We start from the raw sequence: 26,254 nt of genomic DNA, 5'->3' as shown, positions 1-26,254 counted from the left end.
TGCTTATTTAATGACAGAACAGGTTCAAAGTGTCTTACTGAATTCTCCACTGGCAATATTTCTTTTCCATTTGAAATACCTGATAAAAGACGTTATTTCAAAAGGTTGGTTTCTTAAGGTGATTTCAAAAGGTTGGTTTCTCAAGAAATTTTTAGAATTTTTCGTTTGGTTTAAATCATTGCTAAAACTCAACAGATTTACATGTACTTGTGTAAAACGTGAAGGTAGTATCAAATGAAATGTTTTGTTGTTAGTTTGGTGTCTGTGTTGTTGCTGTTTTGGGTTTTATTTGGTGTGGTTTCTGTTGTTGTTTTGTTTTTTAGAATGTGGAGTTGCAGAACATCAATTAAATCTAAAAGGCCTGATGACATGCATTTAAGTCCCCTAATTCCTTCAGTTAAATGTCTTTTAGTACAGACTGTGAGCCTTTTCAGGAATTCATATTTCTAAAAGCTCAGTATGCTGTGTAGGCAATGAGTAGAGGGAAAAAATAAGACGAAAACCAAATTCAGATGAGGATGTAATCTGAAATGAGCATCATAAGCCATAGCAATTTAGGCTAATTATTTGTACTCCAACCTTAAGATGAGAAAAATCCATTTTGATTTTGTCCTGCGTTGAGTAAGGAGTGCAAGACATGCCTGGAACAGAGACAGATCCCTGTACTCAGATGTAGTATAAATATTTTAGGACAAGTTACAATGTTCAGAAAAACTTAAAAGTGTGAAAGAACAGCAATGTCCAATAGGAATGTTGTAATTTATCATGGGACTGATTATTTAAAATATGCTTTTCTTTGTCACCTCTATTGAGTGAAGTCTGTCTGTAAGTTTATGTATTTGAGTACTGTGAATTTGTTGTTGCCTTTCTGTATAACTCAATAAAATTATTTTTTTCTGTTGAAGATACTTTTTTTTGAATTCAGTTCTTTCTGTTGAATCGCCTTTGCTTGCATCTGACCTTTATTTATGTTGATTTTGCTTCATTTTTTCGTTTACCATGCTGTTCAGTTTTTGGATGCCAGAAGAACAAAGGTTTGTCCACTACTTGCAGTAAATTTATTTTTCAAAATTCAGTATTGCTTATTGTGGGTTTTTTTTTGTTTGCTTTTTAGAGATACAGTAATCCTGTTTACTAAACTTTTCATAGCTTTAGCTTCCAAAATGAAAAAATGAAACCAACCAGCCCCAACTCAGCCCCTCCCCAAAGTCCCCTTTAATTGTAGTGAGGGCTTTGATTGCCTTGATGAACAGCAGTACTGTTGGGTGCCATGAAGAACAGATTTATCTTTAGTCTATGAGGTAATTTAGAAAACATGGAATACTGAGTCTTTGAGCTTTGTAGGTACACATTGATTGTTCTAATGGATGTGTCACTGCCTCGTGTTTGCGTTTGTTGCTATTAATTTTATCCGTAGCTGACATTATTTTGTGTCTGTGTATGTTGTCTTCTTTTTTCTTTCTAGAAGCACTTGAAAGATATCATTACAAATATTTTCACCTGCATTTGATATTTTATATGATCATTTGGTATATTTCCATGACTAATTCTAATGACTTTTTGTAACAGCGTACAACAAAACTTGAATCAAATTCTAATTCTACAATCAAATCCTAAGCTAATTTTTTGTCCTTTGTCTTCTTCATTGCAGCATCTGCAAATGACAATCCAGGCACTTCAAGATGAGCTTAGAACCCAGAGAGACCTTAACCATCTTCTCCAGCAAGAAAGTGGGAACCGAGGAGCTGAGCATTTTACCATTGAGCTCACGGAGGAGAATTTTCGAAGACTTCAGGCAGAGCATGATAGACAAGCTAAAGAGCTCTTCCTGTTGAGAAAAACTCTAGAAGAAATGGAGCTTAGGATTGAAACACAAAAGCAAACACTAAATGCTAGAGATGAATCAATAAAAAAGCTTCTAGAGATGTTGCAAAGTAAAGGTTTGCCTTCTAAAGGAATGGAAGATGACAATGAGAGAACTCGAAGGATGGCAGAGGCTGAATCTCAGGTTAATCATTTAGAAGTGATTTTAGATCAGAAGGAGAAAGAAAACATGCATCTTAGAGAGGTAATGAAAAACTCACTTATTTGTTTAAAATACATATTTTTGTTAAAAATAGGCATGGAACTTGTTGCAGTTTTAGAAATATAATTAGAATATTTAAGTGTTTTCTTTTCGTGCTCTAAATTTTGGATTAATAGGATAGCATGCATTTGTTTTACATCTGTAATAAGTACTCAGCAGGACTGTATGATTTTTGAAGGCAAGAATAAGAAAATATGGAAGAGAAGTAGGTATATTTGGGCTTATTGTTTCTGAAATGTTGCTTTGCAAAGTTTCTTTAGCCTTTCATTTTGATGAAGTGATATCTGGCAAGTGAAGACCAGACCTACTGAAGAGGGAAGTGACACCTGCTGCTGCTCTAAGGAGTCATGAGTGCCGGCTACCTTTGTGTTGGATTTTTATGCCTCTAGTGTTTGAAAAGAGTGTTTTAAAATAATTTTCCTTCCATATAAACAAAGGCTTCTGCCTATGTGTATTTGTAATATATTTTCATGTGGGGATGAACTTTTTACATAAATATATGTAATGTCACATAAAAACACCGTGCTGCTGGCTGTGCTCTCCTTTGAGAAAACCTACATTTGATCCCAAGCCCACCTGCCTACATCTCTTGTAAATGCATTTTTGGGACTGGATTTGGGATGATTGGATTAGTACAATTGAAAGAAAATCTGGCCTGGTGTCAAGCCCATCTGTCCCTGTAGATCCCAGCAGTGTTCTCATGTGACTCTGTCAGGCAAACAAGGCAGGGCCAGTCTTCCTCACAAAGACCTTGCTAAGGAGGGTGAAATTTGCAGGGAGGTTGTGAACAACTCCACACAGCAAGGGAAGTCAGGAGAAACATGTCTGTTCACTGAGAAACTCAGCAGCAGTGTGGTCACTGCAAACACCAGTTTGCCTGATGGCTCAAAGCACAAATGAAATTAGTGCAAGAGCTTAATTCTTAAGCTTGAGATTAAGAACAGCTTTTTACACCTAGAGACTGTTGGCAAAATATTTTCTTTGCTGTGGACAAATTATTTTATGTTTACCTTATATTCCTCTCTAACCTAGAATATGCATTGAGGACTCAGTAGTTTCTGCTGCCCATTTGAAGCTTAGAAAGTGGAAAATTTCATGATATGCTTCAGTAAAGTTTTCTTGTGAAGATGTGGATCCTAAATCTTTTCACAGGCAGAACTTTATTAAAACTGATGTAATGCATTAATGGATTCTGAAAGGAATTGCATAAGGAGCTAATGATACCGAATAGGTCATGAGGAAGGGTTGTGGAATAAATTCTGTAAGCTAGCAGACAAGTTTCTGGATTTAGGTCTGCATACACTCTGTTTTCAAAGAAGGTTAATTGTGTGATTTTTATTTCATTTGTTGTATCACTGCCAATTAAGTTTGTGAATCCTAATTTGGCTATTATGGGACATGAGGAAATTTGAAAAAAGGTTCTAATGAGAATGGTTATCGAGGACAGTGAGAAGTAGAACTCAATTAAGCTCAAAAAATAGAGGAAATGTAAGCTTCCAAGTAAAGTCCAAATGGCATCCAGTTTACTGATTACTCCAAGACATGCTGAGAGGAGATATTATTACTACCTATAGACTGTGCATGCTTCTCCTGTATTTATACTGAATTAATTTGGTGTTCCCCCAGTTGTTCTCATGGGCAGGGAAAAGTGTTGTTTCTCCCTCAGTTTATATGAGAATATAGAGGTTGTCTTTTGTCTGGAGTGCTGCAAGTGTAGAATGGGATTTACTGCTAACGACATGCTGATATACCTTGGTAAGTGATTAAGATTTAAAATTTTACTGGATTTGTTGCCTGGAATCTGTCCCAGCCAGATTGGCAGGAACTGTCTAATGTTTTGGACATTTTGGCTCATGACTTCATTGCTTTTATAAGAATTCGAGGCTTTGGGTGCAGTCTCTCTCTCCACCTCTCTTTCTGTTGCACATAGTATTTATAAGTTTTGTTTTTATTTAAGTTTCTGCATATTTGAAGTTGTGAGGAGCTTGGAAGTATGATGTGTAGGCTGGAGGAACTCTTAGAAACAAAATGTTTTAGTAGGTGCCTGTTTGTTTATCCAGGACTCCAGATTTTATTCTTCTGGTAGACTCTTGGAAAATGTACTGAGGTTCAAATTTTTTCTTTTGCTTTCTTGTTATGGAAAGTTGTCTGCATGCTTTGAAGTAACATCAGACATTATGTATAGTTTAAAAGTATTACGTATTTGTTAGAAGTCCAAATAGATCAACCTTTGATCTTTATATGTAGCCTGGTAAGTCCTTGTTCTGCAGCGCTCATTTGAATTTCTGTCTCTGCTTTTAGTCTTCATCCTGCACTATACAGGTTCTCAGTATGATAAAACAGAGGTTACTGGGTTGAATCTTCTGCAGCAGCCTGCCCAGTGGATTGGTTTTTTTTTTTTTTTTCCATCACTGGTGTTTGTAGTTTTTCATCCTAACTGTGTAAATCGCCTGGCAGAGTTACTAAACACTTTTTTTCCTCCTGAAAATGATTTAAAAGTGAGCTAGAACTTGGATACATTTTTAATGACTTTCGTTCATCATTATTTAGAATTCACTCGAATTGTGTTAATCTTTCTACACCCTTAACAAAATATTTGTCGTTTTAGAACATAATCTAAAATATTCTGCTTTCTTTATTTTTACAGGTTGGAGTATAGCTCAAGGGTTGAGTGTATTTCTGAGAAACTAGTATTGAGCCATGTGTAATGTTCTGTTTGATGAAATCCTGGCTGGCTGTTTCTTCTCTATTAGTTTTGCTATTTTGTTTCTGCTGCTACACTTGAAATTGTCTGTGCCAGGGAAGATTCAGGGGGAATTCCTTCGTGGAAGGGGTTGTTAAACGCTGGAATGGACAACTTGGGGAAGTGATGGGGTCACCATTCCTGAAGGTGTTCAAGAAATGGCTGGGTTCAGCACTCAGTGCCATGGTCTGATTGACAAGGTGGAACTTTTCAAAGACTTTAGACTTGATGGTCTTGGATGTCTTTTCCAGCCTTAATAACTTGGTGATTCTGTGAAACAAGGATGATAACTTCATATGATGCTGTGTAGTATCATATGAAGCTATTCAACAAATAGGGTTTGTTTGTGTCAGTTTACCTTTACAATAATAGATTCTGCTGTAGTTTCCAGCAGAAAGAGTGCTGTCTGTGGGGAAAAAAGTTAACATGGTGCAAATGAAGTTGAACGTGGAAAAAATTAACTGAAGACAGCTGATTTTATACAGCCTCAACACTACATTAAAATGTAAATGCAGAGATGGACTTCTCATAAGCCCTTGGCCGTTGGTATTTAATTTAAAGTTACTTTCAATCTGAATTTTTCAGTTCATGAAATCTAATTGTGGACCAGCCTAGCTAGAAGAAGGTAAAGTCTTACATGTTGAGCTTTTGACTATGTTCTCCCCTAATGCAACCATAATTTTCTCTCTTATGCTGTTCATTTCTTAGCGCTTTAAAACAGTGCAAAGTTGGAATTTCTTCTTTTGTTCGTTCATTTTGTTCATCTTTTAGATAATTCAACATGGTGGTATAGAAAGATGTTTATTATCACTGGTGAGTAATATTTTGACTAAACCAGAGAATTAAACTACCATGTTGTGAGGGAAACTGAAGCAAGTGGTCTTGAAACATTGGGAATTAAGGACAGCCTCTTCAACACACCTGTATCTCAAATGAATGTCAGTTTTCTCTCCTGTAGCACCGATCCTACAAGGAATTGAATAGTAAGGGAGATGTTCTTTGTTACTCCACAGCTGCTTTTGTCTAGCTGATAACTTTTTCATGTAACTAGGTAGAGAGAAATAACTTCTTGTTGTCTGTCAGACTCTACCTCCTTGTCAACTATTAATTTTCTGGCAATTTCACACAAGAATGCACATTATCAGAAATAAGTATCCTATTGTACTGATTGGCTGGTCATCCAAGAATCATGCAGAAATTTCTTGTTTTTAAGCCACTGATTGCTTCTTGCCCTTTCCCCACCCACCCCCATATGAGTAGCCTCAGCAGAATTTGATAATTATAGCTGCCTTCAAAGATCTGGAAGTTGTCCAGGCTTTAGATGGTATTTCTTAGAGAAAGTATAGGCGAGAGTAATGGAATTGGCTGGCGTACTAGAGGCAGAGAAATAACTCCAGAAAATAAAACATTTTTTTCCCCTTAATTTGCTTTCATATTCTTTTAGGAGATACAGGCTAACTGTGAGGTGTTGACTTGGTGGCCCCCAAAGATTGTACCTTTCTGTGGTTTGCAATCCATGCATTTTTAAACTTTGTTTCACAAAAGCTAACTTGTGATGACAGTTTTACTCAAGCTTTGTGTTTGAGGGCCCTAGCAGTGGCAAATGTGAGGTGCATTATAGAGCAGGAGAAGGAGAATAAAGCTGAAGTTGCAAATCTGCTCTTTTGCAGGAATAGCAAAGAATGTCAATGTTGGCAAGGTTCACTAAAATGTTGGGAAATAAGCTGTGTAAAAAATGGGGTTAGATTTCTTTCCTCTATCAAGGAATTTAAAATCTAGGCAATAAGCTTTCCGAGGGATAGCAGGATTCCCAGCTTGGAGAGAGTTATAGCAAACGTTTCCCTAGTTCCTGATTCACGAAGCAAGAGAGAACAAATATAGCTCTGAGTAACAGTGTGAGCATGGGTTGCTGCTGCAGTTTGGGAGATGGAGCCTCTTATGAGTGTTGAGCTCTGTTTCATGCTTTCTGAGGATTTCTGCCCAGATTGCACTTGGTTTTCCATCACTGTTAGACTGAATCCTATGCCTTTAACTAACTAAACTCAGTCAAGTATTTTTGTTAGTGTTTTTCAGAGGTAGATGGACTTCATTGTTGTTTTCTGAAAAAAAATGAATAGCTTTTGCTTTGATAAGAAAATTAATGTATCCTGTGGGGAACATAGTGGTCTTTGCAAGTAGACTTAAGGAAAAGGATGTTCTTGGTTTGTTAGTGATTGAAAATCTGTCTTGAAGCCATAACGTCATACTATGACTTTCTTCATTTTCAGAATTAAATATCATAAAGATCACTAATATACATTCTTGTCAGAAAACACAAGATGACTGCCTTAAAGTTCTTAAGTTGGTTATCACATGTCTCTTCTAGAATTTTAAATAAACATTTGTTTCTCTATAACTTTGGGAGAACTGTAGGTATTATGGGGATTTTATCATGTGGAAATCTAGCACAGATGTTTGGTATTACTTTTTTTTAAACATAGTGACCACACATTATTTATCTTAAGTACCATTAAGTATTTTTTTATTATTGCTATTAAAAACTTGCCTAAGGCAAAGTCCCACTCAGTCTCTAGTGAAGTCAAATGTTAAAATTCCAGCAAGTATTTTATTATATATACATACACGTATATTACACATGCCCTCTCTGTACAACATACAATTTCACTAAAACAAATTCTGAGATCATATAGGATTTTATATACACATTTTAACTCTTATCTTACATGTATTCTTAAAATAATGTTGTTGCTCATGGTTTAAAGTTACAGCTTTTTTGTATTTAGTAGAAAGAAGAACAACACATCTTTATAATAATTTAAAGTGTACTTCTAAACTTTCAGGGGGCTATTTAAAACTGCTCTATGGCTATTTAAAACTGCTCTATCTTTGAACTCAGCTTGGTCAAATAACGAAGGCTGCTGATAGGATTTGAACTGCCATCATGAATTAGTTATTGCATGTTTTTAAAGTTATTAATGGAGCAAAGTTCCTTCTTCCACTGTGAATAGAACAGATGCCTTGCAGACTTTTGGTGTTTACTGTAAATGTCTTACACTGGAGCCAGTAGTAATTTACTAAGGAAATGCTTTATCGACACCAAACGTTTCTTCCCTGAAGTTGGTTACACAGATTAACAACCATTCTAGACTGAGCTTTTTTATTAGGCTCATTAATACCTCTTTCCTTTTATTTCTCCTGCCTCAACTCAAAATATTAATCTTATCATTTGCTCTAAAGACAATTGCTTTTTATCAAAATATCAGTAGTAATATGTGTTTTTAAAGTGACCCCCCCTTAAGTATAGAGAAGGACTCTGCAGTGTTGGCAGTTGCTGGAGATATGAGAAAATAGACAGAACTCGATTATGCTCTAGAGAACAGTTGTTACTTCTAACATAGCCCATTCAGATTTTGCTATGCCCTGTGATATTCTTGCCAGGGTACTTGGTTGCAATAGCTTTTATAAGTCCATGAAGAATTGGAAGGCTTTGTTCATTTAGAAATTACTTTCTTTAAAAGCAGGATTGACCTCCATGACGCCGCCACCGGTAGTTTGGAATCTCATATATGAGAAAGCTGACAGTTTGCAACTGCCATGTCTCATACTAACAACTAAAAAAAATGGGTTTTGGAAGAGGGAAAAACCAGATTCATAAATAAGCTGAATTTCTGTTCTTTTCTGTGTGTAGAGGTGATCAGTATTGATCCTGCCAGCATTCCTGGAAAGTGCATCCTTTAGAAGGCAGTCTGGAGACTGGCTTAAATTGATGTAATTCAAGTGTTGTCCCCAGACATAAAATACTGTCTTTGCAAGGCTCTTTGCTCAGTTCACACATTTACTGCTTTCTGGTTGCATGTTAAGATTTTGGAGACAAGCCACAATGAAATAGAGAAAAATGATAAATTTTGGTTTCTTTCATATTCCCCGTTCTGTAAATGTGCTGCTACTCATTTCTGTGCCAATAACTTCATTTTTCTATAATGTAATTAACTTTCTCTAGCTCCATCTTCCTGTCCTTTTTTGTATGAATGACTATAGCTCATGGAGGTGACTCACAGCTCTGAGGTGTTAATGTATTTTCTTAGAATCAGAGCTGAATTTCAAGGGAAGGGGAGAGTTGGCCACCCTCGAATTCCAGTGTACACTTCTCTGATTTAGACCCTCACTGTTAGCTGAATTGAAATTCCTTTGTCTTAGGAAACACTCAGCCTTTTACCTGGACTGGAAATCCAAGTATTGTCACACGAGCTGGAGTTGCAGAAAACTGCAACAGGCCAATCTCCTGCCAGAGTCTGTGTCTGTATGTATACATATTTATGTGTGAGCACATTTTTCCCTTGCAAGGATGCAAAGACTGGAAAGAAGAAAATGTTTTTTCATCTTTAAAAACAACCTCCTCACTCCTGACACCCTAGTCTGCTAAAAAAGAAGTTTTTCATTTGCTAAATTTTTTCCTTGTAAAGTCTTAAACTCTGTGTAAGAAAATGAGTTTTGCCTTGGTATGTGCTGGCTTATTTAAGTAATGAAAGTGGAAGTTTTATTGTAGGTAGTAGAACACAGCTAATAATGTAAACCCTTTCTAAAGTTTTTCACACACCTTTCTCCTTAAAGTATGCATGTGGAGAATGCATTATTTTCATTTGCTAGTAGATAATTAACATCTAGTTATCTCTTTTTTATAGCCACATCGCTTTAATTGGCTTTGACTCTTACACATTTCATTTCCCTGAATATGAATTTATTTATTAAAGTACATAGGCCTTAGGTTTGAGACTTATAACAATGAATGCATGCTAAAATATGTGGTTTTATTTTATTTTGCTCATTATTTGACTCAAAACTGATCATTGGAAAAATATTTCTCTAATGCATAATCTTTAGAGGGAGAACTTCAGGAATTTCTCAGTTCATGAGATCCTTTCAGCAAATTCCTGCAAATACTGACTTAATTAAATTTCTACTTATTCATTATCTGCTGAATTTTTGCAAGGTTTATTAACTAGAGCAGTGGTCTTTAGATACTGAGCATGAAACAGTGCATTGGTTACTCGGTATTTGAAAGTATGGGGAAAAAATATGAGGCCCTAAATGATTCCTAAAAATCAGCCAGTAGCTAACTTGAAGATTTGCATCCTTCACGTAGAGCATGAAGGCACTAGATGGCTCTCTTGAACGAGGATTGTGTTTCAGCCTTGTTTTACAGACAATCTCACTCTATTTGTTATTGCTCATTTTAGAGTGGGAGTCAATGCAAAGACAATTCCATGCAGATTTTTAGTCTCTGATCTGAATGCAGTTTAGAACAGCTAAGTCTGAGAACCAAAGCAAAGGGACTGAAAAGGATAGTGCAGCTTTCTACAGAAAATCAGGAATGCAGTCTGAAGGGATTGGTGTAATTCGGTCCCACTGTGTTGGTCAAGGATTGTAATTTGATTTACCAAAGTTAAAGAGCAAACTAAGAGGTCAATTTCCTCTTTGAATGGGTTGGAGTTTCACCATATTTGCTCTGATACTGCAACTGCAACCCATCTGAAAGCAGACTGGGGAACCAACAGTGCTCATTTCAGGTGTTAGCAAGTTTTGAGCAGTGCTGAATTAAACCACAGCCTCTCTCAGCTTGGGGCACCTGTGAGACACTGGGCACTCCCATGGCTCCAGCATTCCTTGTTTTAATATCTGGAGGAAGAAGCTGCCATTTAAAAGAACAGTGTTTTCATGGAGAAAGCACATTTCTCTGCTACATCTTAAGAATCATAGGCAATGTCATTGCTGAGGAAGTTTTCTGTCCCCAAATATGACTAATTAAGCTTGCTGCTATTTGCTATTTCATAAGTGATTGTGCAGGTGTCCAATAGATGAGAACACCCAACACACTATCTGCTCAGTTGTCTTTGCTGTCATCTATTAAACATGTGTTTTGATGAAGAGTTCCAGTATCTTTGGGGAGTTACCACTCTGGTAATTCCATAAGATGTAGCATTCATTCTCTCTTTTTTAAAAAAAATTATTTTAAAAAATAAAATCTTTTTTGTACCTCAAATGAAAGATGCTTGTGCAGGTTTTCATAGCTTGAGCAACATAATGATGAACAAATATGTGGTAGACAATTTTTCTAATTTTGTAGTGCCTTTACACATACATGGCACAAACAACTTTTTCCCCTTGTAGAGCTTTCTCACAAAGGAAGTAGAATCTAAATTCTGTTTAAAAATGTACCATTGTAGCAGAGAAGGGAAGGATTTTTATTGCAGATGCATTGTTATCCCAACAAAAATGTTGGTCTGTTTCAGAGCCTTGGTGGACTGAACACCTGCATGTTTCAGTCAGAGCAATCAGTTTGTGTTCACTTGTTCCTGATCTGCCTGGAGAGAGTAATTTTCAGCTCTCAACTTGCAGATGGCATATTTTCACATAGGAGGACATGTGGCAGAGAAAAGATTTTCTGCTGATAACAAGTTTCAGAAACCATTATCAAAATAATGTTACCTTTCAGCCTCTCAACAGTATTGTGAGTGTTTACAGAGGTCTTGGCAGTGCTTCCTCCCCATCTGCACCATTAAGGCACAGCATGATTGGCCAGAAAAAGGAATTCTTACCAAGAGATTGGGAACAGACAAGCATAGGGCCCCAGGAAAAAAGTTCATTTTTAACACCAACTCAGATAATCGAATTTATCAAAACAATAGTGGGCTTCAGGATGGTAAGATGGAGCTTCTGGAAGGATTCCAAACTGAGGCTACTTTGATCATTTGTTTCTGCTGTGTCCTTCAGCAGGAGGGGTTTCTTGCCTCTGTCACATGTATCTGGAAGCCAGGTGCTACATGATAAATTTTTCTTTAATTTATTAACCATTTTTTTCTGAATGGCTTGCTTTCCAGCAAAGTCTAAAAAAAAAAAAAATGGTTTAAGCATCCAGAAAACCTGATTGGTTTTTGTGTCTGTTAGAAAAAAATGCATTAGAAATTTTCATAAAAACTTCCCTTTTATTTCTTTGGAAACAAATTATGAGTGCATTATTAGCAGGCTGAATATTAGCAGTATATGAATTTATGGTTGTTGAACTTCACAAGCATCTTTCATTCAGTTTTGTGGAGCTTTAGGTCTAATGTCAAATGTGTTTGAATACTTCCTATGATCCCTTCCTGCTAGAATAATTGGGCAGAATGACAGTGATGAACTCCATAAATAAGGGAAGGTGTAGGCTGTAAAATTACAAATGCTGCCGAGCCGGGTTTGGAACTGGTATGTGCATCACGAAATTGGGATATTTGTGAAATGCTTACTAGTTATTTACAAAATGCTGACACTTTCAGCAGAAACTCCTGTGAAGAGCAGCAAAAGAGCTGGCTTAACATATTTAGCTTGCCAGCTGTAGGAGTTATGCTCATTTTTTGGATAGATACTTACTACAGGAAAGAAAAATTTAGGCAATTTACAGCATGAATGAATTTATGAAGAAAGCTTGTTTTGTCAGGTTGAAATAGGTTTTATACATGATTTGAACAATTGCATTTGCCATTATGACAGCTAAATTTTTTTGACTGTGTTCTACCCAGGTCACAATTATGTATTGTAGACTTGGCAGTCATTGGCGTTCCTGGTCTTTCCCTGGACTTTCTCTGGACTGCTGCAACTTGAGGTTGCAGCAACTCACAGCTTTCTGAAAAACCTGGCATGAATTCTCTCTCCACAAGGACGTTCTCCCCTTCTTTTTCAGAGCTGATTTAAATATTCCAGATCTGATGTTTTGAAGTTTTGTCTACCATCCCTTTTCCATTTCACTTTGAAGGAGGAATTCAGCAATAACAGTATCAGCCAGTATCAGGCTGAAACAATTGAGACTTTTCCATGATACTTTTGGCTTGCTTTGGTGTTTACTGTGTCTCATCATCGGGTGATTGTGATGAAGCCATACTCAGACTTTTTGCCCAAGACAAGTTTCAGAATTAAACATTTAATCAGGTTATATGCTAACCTGTATTCCTTTTGAGGCACATTGAAATACTGAGAAAACTACTTGGCACTCTTAGATATCAGAAAAGCCTTTTAGTTTGAAGGTTTGGAGCCCTTCTTCCCTGAACTGTTAGTCCTAAGGATAGCTTAAAAATGTTACTCTGTGAGTACCCTCTGAATTACTGTTAAGTATCTGTCTCTGAATCTATTCAGAAATTTTCTTTCTTGAAGTGTTACATAGTGCTTGGTGTTCACTAAGAGGGAAGCACCAGGACAAGCAACTTGGAAGAAGTCAAGTTTACCAGCTTGTCTCTTCTCTGGATTTCTTTGAGATGTTTTGACCCTTTCAGTATTCAACTTCACACCCTCCTCCACTCTCATCTGTACTTGGGGCCCAAAGATCAGCAGCACTCATGCCTTGTTCTTCCCTCTCTCTCATGCTGGGAGTGTAGCCCTGGTGCAGGTGCAGAGTAAGTGGCAGCTGTTTTCCCAGCTCTGTTCCAGGTGTGTGCAGCACAGCAGTGACTTAGTGTGGCTGCCTGGCTCTCACACCTGCCTGGTGCACAGCTTGGACTTCACTTATTTCCCAACCTCCTCCTAAAGCAATTACTTGGGAATGACAGCTGCATCTAGATAAATACAGACAGCACACACCAAATCCATGTCAATGTACACACTCTGAATCTTTCTTTTCCAAGTGCATTTCCTGGCTGCAGGAATACAGTATTCTATGTAAGTAATACACCATATATAGCATCTTATATAAAGTGATTTTGGGGTATTAATGGATCTGTAAGAATGTTTTGGGGGATGATTTATTTTAGTTCTCTTGCATGATAGGAGTACTAGGTGAAATGTCTTATGAAAAAGATGGATTCTCAAGACAGACAAATGTTCTTTTAAAGATCTTTTAGATAAGTATTTTATTTTTTCTCCAGTGTAAATTCAAACTTGCTTACTGCATCCTTAAGTGTTCTAATAATTCTGAGACAGTGATAATACCAATGCTTCTGTCGTGAACATTTCCAAATGCAGAAGTAACTTTTCTTTAGTGTCACAATAAAATTTATGTAAGTGTTAGAAAGAAGAAAACGGTGAGGTTTTGAGTGTAGGAATGTAATTCTTTATAGAACACCTTTTTTGTTTTCAGAAATAAAATTGAACTGTCTGTATTTTGCACTAATTCTGTATTTTGCATGCCTTCAGAGCTCTGGATGTCTAAATTGTACCTTCCAACATTTAAGATTTGAAGCACTTTACATCATGATTCTTGGTGTTAAAATAAATTTTAAAAAATGACACTTCCTGTGAAGGAGAGGCAATGCATACACTGAGCATGTTGTAACTGTGGAGTCTTACAGAACACCTGGCAGTTATAGAGATGTACTTCAGAAAATAGTTTTTCCAATGCTTTCTTGCGTGAACAGCCTATCAAAGGCTTGCTAGGAAAAGGAAATATATTTGAAAGTTTTCATTGTATTCTCAGCTGTGTTAAACCAGTTTATTAAGAGTGGATTTATGCACTCTGGTACCTGAACAAAGTAATTTGTATTGGGATTGTTCAATGTGATGACAGAACTGGAAGTCATTATTACATTGCACTTGTATTTCTTGTTGCTGGCAAGTTCCTGAAGGACATGAGATTTTAGATGTTGTCACACTGAGACAGTCTCACCTAACCTGGAAACCAGCAAGATAAAAAAGCAGGAAATGACCTGTAAAGAACAAAGTTCTTTGGGATTTTTCAGGGACTGGTTGGGGATTTCTTAAAAAGGAACTAAAGTAATGATTGATCGTGGAGGAAGGAGGGAAAATAATGAGGTGTCGTTAATTTTTCATAATTGTCAACACTACAGGTGATAACTGGAAGCAATATATTGCTTTGTCTTGAAAGCACATGTCAAAAGCTGTTTTAGATGTCATTGTACCATAACAGCTGAGCCAAAATATAGTGTGCTTATATATGAATCTGTTAATCTTGCTCAATTTAATGCACTGAGAAATCAAATCTAACTTTTTTTTGTTTGTTTTCTCAGTTGGGGTTAAATGAGCAAGCAATTCTTTGAGGTTTTAGTGAAAGTCTGTCTTGCTTTATGTGTTAAGATAAAATAGCACTGAATTAAGAGATGGTTTTAAACTTTTTTTTTAGTAGCTCATGGACTGGTACAGTATGGGCTGTGATTTATTTATTTATTTTTTAGTGGGCCATCTGTTCATTGCTAAATAGCAAGAAAATAGGAAAGACAAAAATATCAGAAAGTAACTGAGAAAAGTCTTATACTGCAGCTTGGTGGGTGGTATGTGAAAAATGCAGTTTCTTCAGTGACTTTTAGACTGCATGTACATTATCACAGCAGCAGCAGAATAGTTTTGGAGCTTAGGAGTTTAGTACTAAGGATAGTTTGGGGGATTTATATTAGGTGAGTTTTTTAATCTCTGCCCTTTTTGATATAAAGATCAAAACTAAAAGTCTGTGATATGTTTAAGACATATTGTGCTACAGATGATGGTTTTACAGAACTGTTTCTGTAGGCCATTAGGCTGTAGTGTTGCTCTTTCATAATTCCTATTACCACAATGCATTGTTTAGTTTGTGCACACCATGTTTAGGCAATAAACAAAAATCCAGAGCATGTGGAAAGTTCATTTTCTAGAGGTTTTGGAAAAATCTAATTATGTGAGATAATATGTTATGGTAATGCAAAAGCTTCAGTATAAAATACATTCACTTGTAATCTGAGCTGTGCCCAGACTGCTTTCTGTTAAATGTTCTCTGTTGGAAATTACTGACATTAAAATCTCAGCAGGTTTTTTTTTTTTTTTTTTTTTCTGATGAAGGCAAATCCTTTGAACAACTGTTTTTATGATTTTGCTTAAATCTTGACAAAGTCTAATTTTGTAACTTAGAATATTTAAGATGCTTTGTTTTCATGTAATATCACCAGAGAAGTGGTCTGAGAAGTAGCAGTGAGATGTACCTGTTCCAGATTTTGCTTGGCTTCTTTGAATAAGTTCTGCTGGTATTTTAGGATATTTGGAACTTAATAGGATATAATCTTAATTTCTTTATACTTGAAGGAGACTGAGCAAAATTTGAGAAATAAATTTTAGAATATAAAGACCACACAAGATATTTTCAGAGCCTGGACCTTTGAAACCCAGTGAGGTTTATATGTATTGATGTGAAAATTCAGAATTTGTGCTTTAAAAATGTGCAAAACTCTTACAATCTGCAAAAAAAAGGGGAGAGTTTTCTTTGTGATACTGTAATATACCGTGAGACTTCTAGTCCTCAAACTCTATTTAAATGGTAAATGTTTTTTCCATAGTACCTTGGGATTTTTCAGAATTACTGGAAAGAAAGCTCAGTAGCTTTGCAGCAGTTAGACAGAAGCTCTGTGTTCATGGCAATCTCGTGTTTCCCAGGTGGATATTTGAGGATGTCCAGCTCTAGTGAAGGTAGTCAGTACAAGTGTACTGAGCTGAGCTACTAGAGACTGGAAGGACAGAACATGCTCTGAACATCCTCATTAAACTGAGTTCCAAGAGGAAGACAAAGAATATTCTGTAATTCAGAGATATTTGAATTTTCAGTAAACAGTTTATATCTTAGTACTGGCAGTATTGGAGACATTCTGAACACTTGCAGAAAGGAACTGATGGACGCCTGCAGTTCTTTCCACTGTTGCAAGGACGTTTTCATGTAAATATTTTATTTTGAGTACCTATCCTTAAAAATTGCAGTTAAATCTTTGAGACTTACTTTTGAGATATCCCACCTTCCAGCATGAGACTATTCACATTGTTTGGTTTAGATTCGAGTTTCTCAGATTCTGAAGTCATAGGTCTTTAAATAGTAAGGAAATGCCATGAGTTTAATTGTATAAGTTGTGTTATCTAGAGTGTCCTCTCTCCAGCTATTGCTGCTGTGTCTGAGTAGCTCTTGCTGTGTTCTTTAGGCCTTACCCTGAGGCAAAGTCTCTTCTCACTCTGGCTTGAAAGTTCTGGTCTACTGTCACCTCAAATTTAATGACCTTATAGAACTAATCTAATAATAGAAGTACAGAGTCCACTTTTTCTTCACCTGGTATTTGCCAATAAAATAAACTTTGACAATTCAGATGGGTATAGGTAAATAATGATTAACAGGCAAGTATGGATATAAACATCTGTATTTAGATGTTGATAATTGAGCATGACCATGTTTAAACACTGTGCCTAGAATATTTGGTTTGAAAGTATTGGAAACTCATATGACTATCAGGAAGTCATTACCTCATGAGTAAGGCTGTTGAGTAATCTAAGGTAAAAATAATTCATATGAGTCTTAATTATTGAAAAAAACCCCATCCCATACCAACATAACAGGCAACCCCCTGAGAAATGCATAAGCAAAACAGCATCGTGAAAAAAATTCTTTAATTCTAAACTCTGAGGTATTGTTTATTGTGAATAAACAGATTACTTGTTTACAACCAGATAAGCTGTGATAATTGAGTTGAATTTCCAAGAACTGTTTTTAAAAGCTATTCTAACAAATTTGGTAGCATTAATATGCTCAAGAAAAGAGAGAAGGATATTGAGATTTAGTTCTTCTTCCTATATATAGGTAAGAGAACTCAGAAGTGACATTTTGAACCTTATTCAGGTCTGGTTCCTGAGCAAGAAAACCCTCAATAACTTGACCATTTCTCATTTTGTGAACCAGTCATTGATTAATTCAGAAGAACCCCATGAAATGTACTTATTCTGAATATAGGGATTGTTCTGCATGCATACATTTGCAGATGAGGAGAACATCAGGGTGTAGCAGAAGAACTAAAGGGGGGCCCTCAGAGCGGCCCATTCTTCCCGGTGAACCACAGAAGTCCTACCAGCCTTTCTGTGGTAAGTTTGCTACAGTGAATGAATTATTTGTCAATCACACTCATATTTATGTTTGTGATCACAGAGCTAACAATTTGTGCATGTATCTGGGAATATTTTTCTTTTCTAATTTTTCAATTAAATTTACTTTATCATTATATTTTAATTTCTCTGTTTGCCTTTTTTGTTTTAAAGGGTTGAATAATGTAAGGAGCTACAGATCAATTTAGGTTCTTTTTCCCTTTTCTTGTCTTCCAGATTCTTAACATTTGGTAGGAAATGCATTGCATAGGAGGAAGGTCAGAAAAAGGAATTGATGATCCCAACTTGAAAGACTAAATGGAGGCAGGTAATGATGCAGTTCCTTGGCTTGTAATTCTGGCCATATGATATGAGGCCTATAGAGTAGCTGCTTCTAAGAATGTTACATGATAGATATTAATGAAGTACAGAATCATAATCATTTTACCTAATTGCTCTGTAAAATAAAATAAATTAAACCATCATTGTACCATTCTTTTTCTTAGGTCACTCTATGATGAGCTCATGCTGTGTACCATCGTTTTCCTCACAGAAAACACAAAAAATAAGAGGATTAGAAGAAGCCTGTGAGAAGAAGGATTAGATTGCATGCAATTTTTGTACAAAAATGTCCTTATGTTGTAAACAGTTTTAAAGAAAATGCTGTCATCCAAATGCAATAAGACAAAGAACTTTCAATAAAAGTATATAAAATGTAGTTATTTTTAAGTATGTTTTCATTAAAATGGCAAAGAAACTTTAGTGCTAAGTTTTTCTTAGAATAATACACTTCCAAGACTGTGTTTACAGAGATATGGCATGTGGAGGACTTGAGCAGTGAAAGAGACAAGTGCAAGTAAGAGATCTAACGTAGAATGATGCTCAGTTATTGACATGTTTGCTACTAAATGAAAATGTTACATCCATTTCATTTTTATTGCCTCTAAATACAGTAAGATCCTCATATTCATGGTTATACTTCACAGACTTGCACATGATTTAGTCTGCAATGACTTTGCTGCAGTGATGTCACTGACTAGAATTACACTTGTGCTGATGTAAATAAGGAAAGATTCAAACCATTGGTTCACAGAGCCCGAGTTCAGCCCTGAAATCCAGCCTTCTGAAAAAAGGCACAGAGCAATATCCAGATAGAAAATGAATAATGCCTGTAAAGGGAGCCTGTGGCATGCTGAGGTACTGACTGTGGACCTGATCCTGAAGATATTGCTGTTGGGAGTTGTTGCCAAGAATTTTTGACGTTAGTGGGATAAGTCCATCAATTGGCAGGATATGTGAAGAAGTGATTTTGAAAATGGAGGCTGTGTGGTAAGATATAGGGGCCTAGAAAATCTGCCTGACTCTATTGTGAGAGTCCATAGAGAGCTGTAAATAACCAGATAGTATTTAACCAAGAAGTAATGCAGTAAGTAAACTATGGAATAAATTGTTTCTGTAATATGTCAACAGAGTTATGTAGTTGGCAATTTTCCACCAGCTAACTTTTTTCTCTAGGTTTCTGTTCTTACTCCACACAGTTTCTCTCTTCTCTGTACAGTTAACCTACCTCTTATAGTTTTTAACCCTTAAATTATCTGGAACTCCTTGTTTTGAATTATCTTGTGCCAAAATGTCTTTTTAATAAGCTTTTTTTATCTGATGCCAGTAGAGCTTGGGTAATGGTTATTATCAGCCTACTGATATATTTAAATTAAGGGAAATCTGCCAGTTTATAGACTTACTGGGTAATTTAGCAGATTTTTTTTTTTGTTATTTAGTGACAATTTGGTTAATTGGTACTTGTTGAGAGTTTCTAAATGTAGTTTAGGCAGTGAACTGAAGCTATGGAACATGTATGAATGGCATTTCTATCTAGAATGAAGATTTGGCATGTTCAGTGAGCACTGTGTGCTTAAACCAGTGTCAGAGTCAAACTCCCTTGTGATTTACAGAAGGCCTAGATCAAATTCCTCACAGGGATGTTTGGGAAGGCATAGAAAACAAACTGCCACGTTTGAAAGAATTGTTAGGACTGACCTTGTCGAAGGCTATAAAAACTTTAAGAAAGAAATATGAAATAAATGTGAAATCAAACATTTCAGGTGGTATTGAGGTTAAGAGTTGCTGCTCTGTAGTGTGAAGGGAGAGTGGAAAGAAAAGAATAGTCAGTATGAGTTACAGAATCTCTAAAGAGAAGTGTCAGCCTTTACAGATGCTTAACTCCTAACAGAAGTATCAGAAGAAAAGTGTAAAATTGATGGATGGGTGAACCATAAATATATTTAAGTGAGGGGAATAGCTCATTGCACCCTCAGTGCACAGAAATTTTCTGTTAACTTGATAATCACTGAGTTAACAGCATTAATATTTATGTTCTAATAACTAGGCTTAAGAGTAAATGATGAAAGAAAATTATTTCGTTCCCTAAAATATAGTAGTCTTTAAGGTGGAGACTTGGCAAGGAACTGTTGAGTTAAATTTTGTAATTCTCACTTATTTAGCACTTTTTGCACAGCTATTTCAGAACTACATTATTAATATGTCTGTGAGATGTTTTTTGAAATGTATGTAAAAGTCAGGAAAAGGTTGGTTCTCCTTTGCTATGCATATCACAATCCATATGTGTCAGCCCACAGACTAAAGTTTTCTCTGTTTTCTATTATGAGTTTTAGGTCATAGAATATTCTGAAAAGAATTTATCTGATACACACTTACCTGCAAGTTTCATTATGCTAATTTTGTCAACAGTATATAGACTGTGAAGTCTTAGTGCATTAAATGCTAAATAGAGATCAAGATTTTTTTAGATTGACTTTTCTCATTATGGCTAAGGAATCTTTAGCAACTGTGTTTTCCAAAGAGAATTTCTCTTTTGAAGTGAAACTCTGCAAATCAAATCTCCGTAGTAACACTAGATTCTTCTGCCAGCCTGTGTTGCACATTTCCTTGTCAAACTGAAGGTAGTTTCACAGTTGTACAAAACCAGTCTTTTTCACGTAGTTAGAGTGGAAAAGTAAACCAACACTTTTATTGGTCATTTTGCTTATATTATTGCATATTCTTTCTCACTTCTGTTGCTGGTATTTTATGCTTTTGGCATTTGTGGTGGCAAAAAGTGTTCTGAAGTGGAATTTTGGCTTGTAGTTTTACTAGAGAACATGTTTAGTGTAAGACAAACCTTGAAGAAATGGCTTATTGACTGCAATGACTTTAACAAGAGTCTTTTAGCATGTTGAGAATTCTCTTTCTATTCTACATATCTCTGCTTACCACTGAGACTTTTGCTTGTCATGGGGATCACCAGCTAATTGAATCAAAATGGCATCAAAATAATTTCTCTATGTCAGAAGTATTTTCATAAATAATGAGTTAGACTTGTTCATCCAACTGGTATAAATAAAAGGAATCTATTGCCATTAGAACTCCCCTGGGAAGCAGTGCAGTGTATCCCTGTGCTGCTCAAAGCTGAAGGGGAGCACTGTGTGTGCTTTCCTGATCCTGGAAGGAGGCACCACTGTGGATTCCTAAAACTGTAGATTCTGATTCCTTCTGGCACATAAGGTGTCCCATGAGTTGCCTTTCCCTGTCCTGATGAGGAAACAGTTCTTGAGTGGGACTGCTGGGGTTGTGCAGTCGATAGACTGGGTGGATGGGGTAGCTCTGCATAAAACACTGAACGTGTGTTCTGACCTTCCTTCCCACCTTAAAATGAGAAGTAGATATAATGGATGATCAAAATGCTGTTGGAATAACTTAGTGACAGGATGTGTCTGCTTATGGATGGGAAATGTCTGTATTTTTACTCATAAAATGAATGTACTTTTGGTCTTTTGATTACTGATGAGTTGCAAGTTTTTAATGAAAATGGGAGTGGTGTGCATAACTGTCCAGTAAGCAGAAAGGGAGAGGCTGTGGGCTGGATAAATTGTTCTGGTTTCCTACAAAGAGTGGGAAGTTTGCCACTTTGATGATTAAAAATGACCATTTTGTGGAATAGCAACTGATATTGTGATATCTATAGTTAACATTGTATGAAATGTATACAGGTATGTAAAGGTCCATGTAGGTGTCTATTAAATAATGTTGCTGATCAATATGTGCAAATCCTGCAAGGGGGGAGGAATGAATGTGTAGAGTTTTTTATTCTGGAAGTTCAAAAATATCTAAGCTGAAACTTTTGGCTACTTGTAACCCCTCTGCTTTTTGTATATTCTTCAGTGTATGAAGCAGAGCTTGAAAGGGTTGATGGTGTCTTGTCTATGTATCCCATACTTGCCTTAGACTGAGTTAAGTTCAGCTCTAATTTCAGTGTACAAGGGAAAGGGGAAATGGTAAAAAAGAGAAAGCTCCTTCTTGGGTATGAATTGAGGTCCCTGCAGTACCTCTGGGCTGGTCATGAGCATTACAGTGTCCTATGCTCCACATCAAAGAGAGAATGTGTTCTTCAGAAGATGGACAGTCTGGTTAAGAGAAGAAAACATTAAACAATCTTCTTTATGAAGTTCTCCTGAAACAAAGTATTACTCTGAAAAGCCTTGAGCTGACTCTGCCTCTCTTTTGAAACAAATGCCACAAAAGATATTTATAATAGCAGTAATTCCAAGTTTTTGAGGTTAAAAATATATAGAAATCAGATAATACATAGCATTACATAGCATGTAATTTTTTTCTCAGTATATTAAGGCAGTTTTATGTGTTGAAACTGTACCTGCTGTATTCAGGCCTTCTGTAATAGTGACTTCAAAAGTTACCAAAACAAACCAAACCCCGTACCTATACTGAGGTAAGTTTTGTGCCTAAAAAAAAAATGTAAGCCATGGAAAACATAGATAACACTGGTTTGTGATTGCTGCTGCTTCTGTTTGGAACATGGTGGATTTTTTGAAATACATGTAATCATGTCTTCTGCACAGACTTTAGTTTCCTATGTCAACATGCAGTTTGTCTCTATTTGCCAGTTTTCCAGTCTTAACCTACGCATGCATCATTACATGGATTCACAGAGTTTTGAAAATTCTCCTTTAGGGTCTGTTTTTAATCACTAGAAATAATAGCAGTAATTTTGGTCAAGATTCTTTTCATTTACATCTCTGGAAAAAATCGAAGCATTTGAATGTATTTATAGCATCTCTGCATTCAGCATTTATTTTGAGTACTGGTACACAGGGAAGTAGTTTTTAAACTGTCCCTCAGCCCCTGGTCTATAGGTATTCATGGCAGCATATAGATACAGGAAAGGTGAAGTCTGAACTGTGTGAGGAAGTGGTGTCTTGCTCCTTGTGTTGCCCTGAGGTAAGGAAAAAGAATAAAATAAAGAATTTCTTTTCCCATTCTTAAAAGTTGTTTGTGATATGAAGTGTTGTTGTTCCTGAGAGATGGCATCAGACACTTTTCACTCTGCCATAATTTAAAAACAGATAAGGAACTGTTGTATCTTTTATGCAGTGATAAAATAGTTTTTTTGTTGGTTTTTTTTTTTTTTTCTGATATATATTCAGTTCTTGTGGGGGTATTTCTGTTCTGATAAAAATGGAAGACTGGAAGAGGCAATTTGAACAGATGGATTTGAGTTACCAAGCAACACTTAGTTTCCCAGGCAATGGAAAAAGAAGTGGAGCAAGTGCTAAGTGGATTTTATTCCTTTTTCTTTTTTAAATTATTGTGAGCTGATATATGAGCTTCAGTTTAAGAGACTCTTCAAAAACTTCAGAGGGTGGTAAATATTCAATAAACTACCTGTGTAGGTTGTTTCCTATATGACTACATTTCCTATATGAAATACAGTTCTGTAGTTGTGGTAGAACACAGTCTGTGCAGCAAGGCTGTTGTGGAGCACATTGGTATTGTTTCCTTTACTCCAATATTCTCATATACAATCAACTCTATTTTTCTGATTTTAATGTGTTCCTGTAATTTCAGAGTGAAATAAGTGTTCTGCATTCTCAAATGTTTAGACATTACCCTCACTCTTCCCTTTTTCTCAAGTCCCTCTTGAGAAAGACTGACTTGGTTGGCAAATCTTAACTGAGAGGCAGAGCTGCATTGAATTGGTGGGTGCCTTAAATTCAGTTTCTGGCGGATCCAAAAATAGGATTTTTTTAAAAAGTCAATGCAAATTAATTTCTTTCTTTTTTTAGGGAAATTGTGGTGTGATGAGTTCTTTTGACAAGCATAAAATTTTAGGTTAAAACGCATGCTATTTACAAGTTTTTTTTTAAAAAAAAACCCAAAATGCCCACCTGCCAAAGCATGCTCATTACTCAAATTGTGTGAAAAATTATCCATGTCTTATCTCTTTAGGTTACTGCTCTCATGTCCCTCTCTGCTATACATTTGCATAACCCAACAGCTATATAGAACACTTGGGAATGTAGAGATGACATTTCCCTGAACATCTGGGGGAGATTATGTTGTTAACTGAGAGCTTTGACATTCTATTACATGATGATATGATAACTGTAATCTTTGTTAGAAAATAATATCTTAAGTTTTCATCCACCACTGTCTCCACCCCTCTTCTGCAGCACTGCTCTCCATGCACTCACTCATCAGCTGCCTGTTCTGATACTGGGCATTGCCCCCACCCAGCTGCAGGACCTGGTCCTTGAGGGTTCCCAGGAGCACATTCCTGCAGCCTGTCACTGCCCCTCTCACCCATCCCTTCCCAACCAACAGCCTGGTGCCATCTGTGAGCTGCTGAGGCTGTGCTAAATTCTATTGACTGAGGTATTGGATAGTATTTTTCTCAATATGGGCCCTTGGATGCCACAAATATTGTCGCAAAATTTAATTTGCATTTTAAAAAACTCGATGTACCACAGAGCCAATGAACTTACACATTTGAAGTCTTATTAACTCTGATGTTTGCTGGCTTTGCTGGTTAAGTTTAAATACTAAATAGCCAAAGCCAGCAGTTATTTTAAATGTGTGTAAGTAAAACTCAGCCATGTTTAGAAAAGCACTTCCTGAAGAATTAGGCAACTGAAAATCAAACCTGTAAGTTACTTTAGCTAGTGATTTCACCAAGTCCATATGAAGGGAAAAGAGACATGAAAACATAGCTAGAAAAGGTAATAACAAAAGAGTATATCCATTAATAAGTCTGGACATTAGTGGATACAGCTATGCTTTTCAAAATTAAAAAATCCTGTGCCAATAAATTTGAAGTATGGCTGCAACATGGGGGTGGGCCAGCACTCCCCTGGGTTGGCTCAGGCTGTTTACAGTGATTGATGTTTTCTCAATGTTAGGTTTATACAAGGATTTCTACCAGAAAAGTGAGTACATGTTTGAAGTTCTGTACGTGTTAACACCAGCTAAGACATTCTGCAGTAACCTTAAGAACTCTGTGCAGCAAGTGTGTGAAATATGTAGTACTTCTGGCATTGAGTTGTCGAGCCTAAGTCTGGTTTTGGCAGGGCTATTTTGCTGCCATTTGAAAACTTAAGTTCTTAAATTGATAATTTAAATTGATTTTGCATCTGCAATCAGGCTGAAGAGGAGCACTGGTGCAGAGCAGAAATTAAATAAGTATTGCTGGATGTGTGCATAGGTTGGAAGGTGGGGAAAGCACTTAACAGGATATCACCCTTTGTCTTTTTGTTTTTCTAGGAAAGAACTCTTAGGTTTCAGCTTGTTTAAGGAAGCTATCAAGAGGTTAGCTGTGTGAGTATAGAAAGAACTGCTGGAAAACTGCTTTCCTCTATTTAGATGAGGTGGCTATAGAAACACCACAAGCACTGTGTGTTGGCGCTGCTGGTAACATCCTATCTTGCAGTACTGTCCATGTTTAGATTGCTTTGGTTTTTTATTATTTATGAAGAGTGGAGCTGGCGCACAGCAGCATCTCTACTGTGTGTTCTGGATCTTGGGATTGTATTTAGTAATCTTTGTTGTGACTTTACCCTTTGAAGCGTTGCCTGTATGCTTTTGATGGCAGGAGCAAGGGAAGTCTATTCTTAGTTACACCCTAAGGTGGAATTCCATTATTACTCCATGGTTAGTGTTACACTTATTCCAAAACTGATGGGATATTGCTTTCTTTTTCAGCCTTATTAAAAAGTTCTTTGTGTGCTCAAGCCTCTAAATGGGAGGGAAGTAGTGGAAATAAGTCTTTAAAAGAATGGATTTGTTGGATAAGGATTTTTTAAACACTATGTATTACACAAAGGATTTGTAACAAGGATTTTGCATTTTAAGAATTTGAAGATGCGATTTTAATAAAAGATAGTCTTCTAAAAAAAGATCCCCACACCCAAAACCAAATAGCTGAAAATCCTGGTTTATAACTCCCAACAATGTTTCATTTATGTGTCCTACTGCAAATTAAGCGATTCTTTTTAGTGCACTTGAGTTACTAATAAATGACTATTTAAACATTTACCTTTTTTAAAAAAGGCATATTTTTCCATGCAGTTTCAAAGCTTTATATGCACTGAAAAGAGAAAAATTTTTAGCCAAGATGTTTCTAGAGTATATTTGCTTTGCAGAAGCTTAAGCAGCAGTTGGCACATCTGTTTACTAATTCTGATGGACTACAACTGAAAACAAATATATGGCCTTCCTTTACTGCAGACACTCAAGCA

The 26,254-nt window shown here is 36.3% G+C and overlaps 1 protein-coding gene across 1 annotated transcript in view; it reads left to right on the top strand.

The window, feature by feature from the left end:
- Window positions 1-26,254, top strand: part of ERC2 (ELKS/RAB6-interacting/CAST family member 2) — a 398,530-nt gene that overhangs the window by 37,970 nt on the left and 334,306 nt on the right. Inside the window, exon 2 of the mRNA XM_059856421.1 lies at window positions 1,652-2,068. Coding sequence (XP_059712404.1) covers window positions 1,652-2,068 — 417 coding nt within the window. The remainder of the gene's footprint in view (window positions 1-1,651; window positions 2,069-26,254) is intronic.

Source organism: Haemorhous mexicanus, chromosome 11 (assembly GCF_027477595.1).
Source record: "Haemorhous mexicanus isolate bHaeMex1 chromosome 11, bHaeMex1.pri, whole genome shotgun sequence".
Classification (NCBI taxonomy): domain Eukaryota; kingdom Metazoa; phylum Chordata; class Aves; order Passeriformes; family Fringillidae; genus Haemorhous; species Haemorhous mexicanus.
This window is presented reverse-complemented; position numbering and strand designations above follow the sequence as displayed.